Source organism: Galeopterus variegatus, unplaced genomic scaffold (genome assembly GCF_000696425.1).
Source record: "Galeopterus variegatus unplaced genomic scaffold, G_variegatus-3.0.2 Scaffold15045, whole genome shotgun sequence".
NCBI classification, from domain to species: domain Eukaryota; kingdom Metazoa; phylum Chordata; class Mammalia; order Dermoptera; family Cynocephalidae; genus Galeopterus; species Galeopterus variegatus.
In genome coordinates, this window is record NW_007741156.1 from 20,041 (window position 1) to 25,123 (window position 5,083).

Here is a 5,083-nt window from a genome sequence, read left to right on the forward strand (position 1 = left end):
GCCTTCTGCTCTTGAGAAAAGTATAACAGAATTTATGCATTAATGCTTATCTTGCATGCACAAGCTTGCTAAATGTAATAAAAGCTGTAACAGTGGCTGGGTCGGCGCTACTTGCCTGAGAGAGCAGTGGCCTCCCCGCTCTTCACCTGCATCTCGTCTGCTGTGTCTTCCTTCGCGTCTCCGATCATTTTAATCAACAGGGATCAAACCCTGGATGTTGGTGTTATCAGCACCTTGCTCTAAGCAACTGAGCTAACCAGCCAGCTGGATTTGTTTTTTGAAGACTGGGATACTCGTACTTTTGAAATAGGCAACTGCTCTTCATTCCTGTGATCAGGCTCAGATCTGCTGCTAACTGTGATATGAGTATCAGACATGATTTCTTTCTTAGGCTCCTTTTTGCTGCTAGTGTTTTTCTACTTATCTTTGTAATAAGTATCTGATTAACATTAATCTTTGATTTTGCAAAAGATTTAAAAGAGTAACAGTTTCACCTCTGTCTTGCTAAATTCTGACCCTGTTCTTTTGTAACTATTCATTCATATCTTGGTTTGCATTTATTTCTAACCAAAATCATTGGAACGTCTACATCCTTAACCCATAAAATCTATTCCCTTGGGTCCTGAAAGTTGTTAAACACGGACTGAGATGTAATAGTTAAAATTCTTGGCAATTTGTCATATGAAAAAATTGATTGTAAAATCAGTCAAAAATTTGTAAAATCAAAATTTACTGATTGTAAATTGCTTTGTCCCTGATATCTGGAGGATTTGGGTGTAGAGTGTCGGCAATCTATTTCCACTTGCTTGTATTGATGGATACAGATATAGGATATAGAACTCTTGTATTGTTGGGTCATATTTTTCAACAAAACATTCCTACATAATTGAATTATCAGAGCAGATTTCCCCACATCTCTTGAGCCCAAGAACACTAGCTTGTACTCTGTTTATACACTGACAGTCTTGACATCCTCTCCAGGTGACTTCTCTACCTCCTGTGCCCTCTTGCTACAGTTCTCACACTGACTTTTTCTTAGGCTCTTTGTGGCAACATGGTAGTGTCCCCAGAAGTTGAATGCAGGTATACACAGGTATCCCTCCCTCTTTACACTCTACATGCCCCAATATTGTTTAATAAATTTCTTTTCTGTTAAAATGAGCCAAATTTGTTTTTTGCTTATAGCTAACTCCACTAATTTAACCTTAAGCAAAATATCTATTTCTACCATGTCAAAACCCAGCAATGTAAGACTTACTTCAGGACCAGGTGATTTCCAAACACTCATATACACTGAGCCTCACATGGTTCCCTGCCCCTTCTTATTGTAAAAGTTATGAGAACATAGAAATAAATAAACCAATTCCTACCCTCAGATATTTCAAGTATTGGAATGTATAAAGATCAAATGCTTGATCAGGCATAAATTGCATCAAAATATTTACTGTTTTCCAAGATGCTTAGAAGGATGGCAGGAAAAATTACGTGACAGGAAAGGCCCTTTAGTAATCCATGTGGATGCTGTGATCAATTACTGTTAGTGGCAGAGGTAGCAATCCTGTGACACAGGTGCTCCTCATACCTTTGTCTTAGTAGCAGATGAAGACAAGAACCAAATTAATGGCAATAGAAGAAAAAGATTAATAGCACACATTTTAATAGGGACTTTAAAAACATTTCGATCCTTCTACTGTAGATAAAGTGGATCAAGTGTTTTTTCCATTATAGAGACATGGCAGAGAGGATAAGAGACTCCTGACTCTACTATACCGTTCCAACCAGCTAAGGAGATTGAGAAACCCAGCAGGACAATCTAGCTGAGGTAGAAAGTTGGGAACGATGTAGAGGAATAAAGGATAAATGAAAAAAAACCTAGGGTTGTGCCCATGAGGTGTCTTCTCAGGGTTTCAGTGTAAGTCTGGATCTCATGCAATTAAGCCATAAGAAAGGAAAAATTCTCCCAGTGAAGGAAAATGAGAATTCATAGATACACTGTTGAGTTCGAGCACTGGTAAGGGTTACCTTCCTTCCATCATAATCCAAAGCAACTCCAGTTTGCCTTGGACAGTAGGTTAGGATCTGGAAAGGCTCAGGACTAGTACATATATAGACCCCAGCTGAAGACAGCTGCAGAGTCCAGAATCCCTCCTCAGGGGTGAAGTTGAGAAATCCTCTTCTCACCACTGACTCTCTTGCCAGCCTCACTAGGCAGAATTTTGGCCATATTTTCCTGAAACCATTCCTCCTCCACAACTCTTCATCCTCATTTCTATATACAGGAGAACTGTACCCAGCAGCGATGCCTAAGAATGCACCAAGACAGCTACTGCCACTCCTACCTCTGGCTCCACCCTGTATCCCACTGCTGCTGCTTCCTCCTCTGCTCCCCACCAGATCCTATCCACTTTCACTTCCCAGTACACTTCGCCCCAGGTGAAGCCTTTACTGCCCAGCACACCAGGTTCAGGATCAAATTGCTGACCATATTGGTATTTGTTCACCCACAAACCAGTAAATATTATACTCTTCCCATTCGGAGATACTGAGATGTAGCCATTAACTGTCTGAAAATTCAGGATGATCCTCACTGTGTGGAAAAAACGATAAAGGGATGGCATCATAAAAGATATTACAGGAGATTTTTCCCATAGTCTCTGCAGCTTTTCTGACAATGGTGGGATGACTACCTTTGGGGATAAGCATAGAGATTGTCTTAGACCTTGAGCTCATACTACTTACTGTTGGTTCTTATATCTACAAAATGGAGAGAATGCGTGGAGAAAATTCAAGGGCACAAGCAGCACGATGAAATTTATGAGGAGAAAAAGAAAGGGACTGGGACTGTTATAGCTGAGGAAAGCTTTTCCAAAAGGCTCATGCTTTTGAAATCTGAGGAGTCAGAGTAAAGAATTTAGATAGATGAGCTATGACAAAGACTTCTCTGTTTAAAGAGTTGATCCGTAAGTAAAGGAGCTTCACACGGAAACTGCAATGTGGGTAGGAGAGTTTACTTTGTTTGAGACAAACATCAGTATACCATCCCCTCCAGATACTCACTTGTCTCATATTCCAGATCCCTTATCAATTTTCCTAGAGTGAATAAAGAAAAAGACAGTAAGCGATTCTGACACCACATCTTTCTAGGTCAAATTCTCTTACTGGCGGCTAATACAACTTTAAAAGGTGACAGGGCACTATGAAAGTTCAAGTGAAGGAGAGAAATCAACACAGGAAACACCCAGAGTTGTCCGGTCTAAAGTGGTTCATTCAAGGGCCTACCCATGGCTCACTTGGGAGAGTGTGGTGCTGATAACACCAAGGCCACGGGTTCAGATCCCTATATAGGGATGTCTGGTTAGCTCACTTGGGAGTGCATGGTGCCGACAACACCAAGTGAAAGGTTAAGATCCCTTTACTGGTGATCTTTAAAATAAATAAAATAAAAAAAAATAAAGTGGTTCATTCAGACATTCACACCAACATCTGCCAAAGCACCTAGCACTTCATTAAAGAGTACGTTGGGGGCTGGTGCTGGTAACACCAAGCTCACAGGTTTCCCATACCAGCCAGCCACCAAAAAACAAACAAACAAACAAAAACCAAAATAACCCCAAAACAAAACAATAAAGAGTACCTTGGGGCATATTCTCTGTTCTTTAACTAAATCCTACATTCCTAGTATTAAATCACACTATTTCCCTTCTCAAAGGTACCTCTTTGAGATTAATTCTCCCAATATTCTTTTTAAAAAATTCTTTAATTTTTAATTATGATAAATAAAATTTACCATCTTTACCATTTTAAAGTGTACAGTTCTGTTAAATATGTTTACATTGTTGCACAACCAATTTCTGTAACTTTTCTATCCTACAAAACTGAAACTCTATACCCATTAAATAACAATTCCTCATTTCCACCTCTCCCCAGCCCCTGGCAACCACCAATCTTCTTTTTGTTTCTATGAATTGGCTCTTTTAGATACCTCCTATAAGTGGAATCATACAGTATTTGTCTTTTCATGACTAGACTATTTTACTTAACAAAATGTCCTCAAGGTTCATCCATGTTATAGCATGTGTCAAAATTTCCTTCCTGTTTTAAGCTGAATAATATTCCATTGCATGTATGTACCACATTTTGTTTATCTATTCATCTGTTGATGAACATATAGGTTTCTTCCACCACTTGGTTATTACTGTGAATAATGCTGCTCTGAACATGGGTGTGCAATACCTCTTAGAGATGCTGCTTCCAATTTTTTTTAGATATAATGTATAACCAGAAGTGAGATTGCTGGATCATATGGTGATTACATTTTTAATTTTTTGAGTAACTGCCATACTGTTTTCCTTAGCACCCAAATATTATTTTACCTTAATTTTAGATATGAAACATCTTTTTTCCAACACTGGGACATAATTGACTATGGTTCTATGCTAATCTAGGTAACATTCTTATTCCATCACATGAAAAGATTCTCTAGACTTACTTAGATCCCCTCCCCAATGTCCCTCCCTGGTATCAATGACTTGCACAACAAGAAGAAACTCTGAGAAGCCAAGGCCAGAATCAAAACCTAAGGAAACAACATAGAGATAAAAAGGTTCCCTGAGCTTAGAATCCCTTCCTTTACCATGGAATCCTCCAAGTTCTTCCTCTAAAAAGAGAAGTTTATCTGAAAATTCTTCTGCCAGCTTTTTGACTGTAGGACTGATAGGTTTTTCAATCCAGATCTTCTTCTGGGGATACCTAGAGAGAGTAGAGTCACAGTGGGAACTACTGAAAAAGAGAGAGTAGAGTCACAGTGGGAACTACTGAAAAAAAGACAAGTATTCCCACTATCACCACATACACAGGCACAGATATACCAACAATAGACCAAAGGGGCAGAGAGTGAAAGGTGCATTTCCAAGTGGTCATTTCCAACATCAAAGTCAAAGCGTAGGATATATAGAGTTCTGAAGATAAGTCCATGATCCAAATATTCTCTACCCACCAATATATCATTTATGTGTGATATTTAAAAAAAGGAAAAAAGAAAGTCATTTTCTGCCTTGAAAGATCATCCTACTAATGTTACAAC

The 5,083-nt window shown here is 38.9% G+C and overlaps 1 protein-coding gene across 1 annotated transcript; it reads right to left on the minus strand.

Annotated features, from left to right (window-relative positions):
- Positions 1 to 1,899: 1,899 nt before the first annotated feature.
- Positions 1,900 to 4,779, minus strand: LOC103582139 (tripartite motif-containing protein 26-like; the record flags this gene model as incomplete). The annotated part of the gene is given in 4 exon segments (XM_008563818.1): positions 1,900 to 2,345; positions 2,348 to 2,587; positions 3,058 to 3,090; positions 4,634 to 4,779. Coding segments are annotated over 4 exon segments (865 nt in total), but the record flags the coding sequence as incomplete, so codon positions are not given.
- Between the last annotated feature and the right edge of the window lie 304 nt (positions 4,780 to 5,083).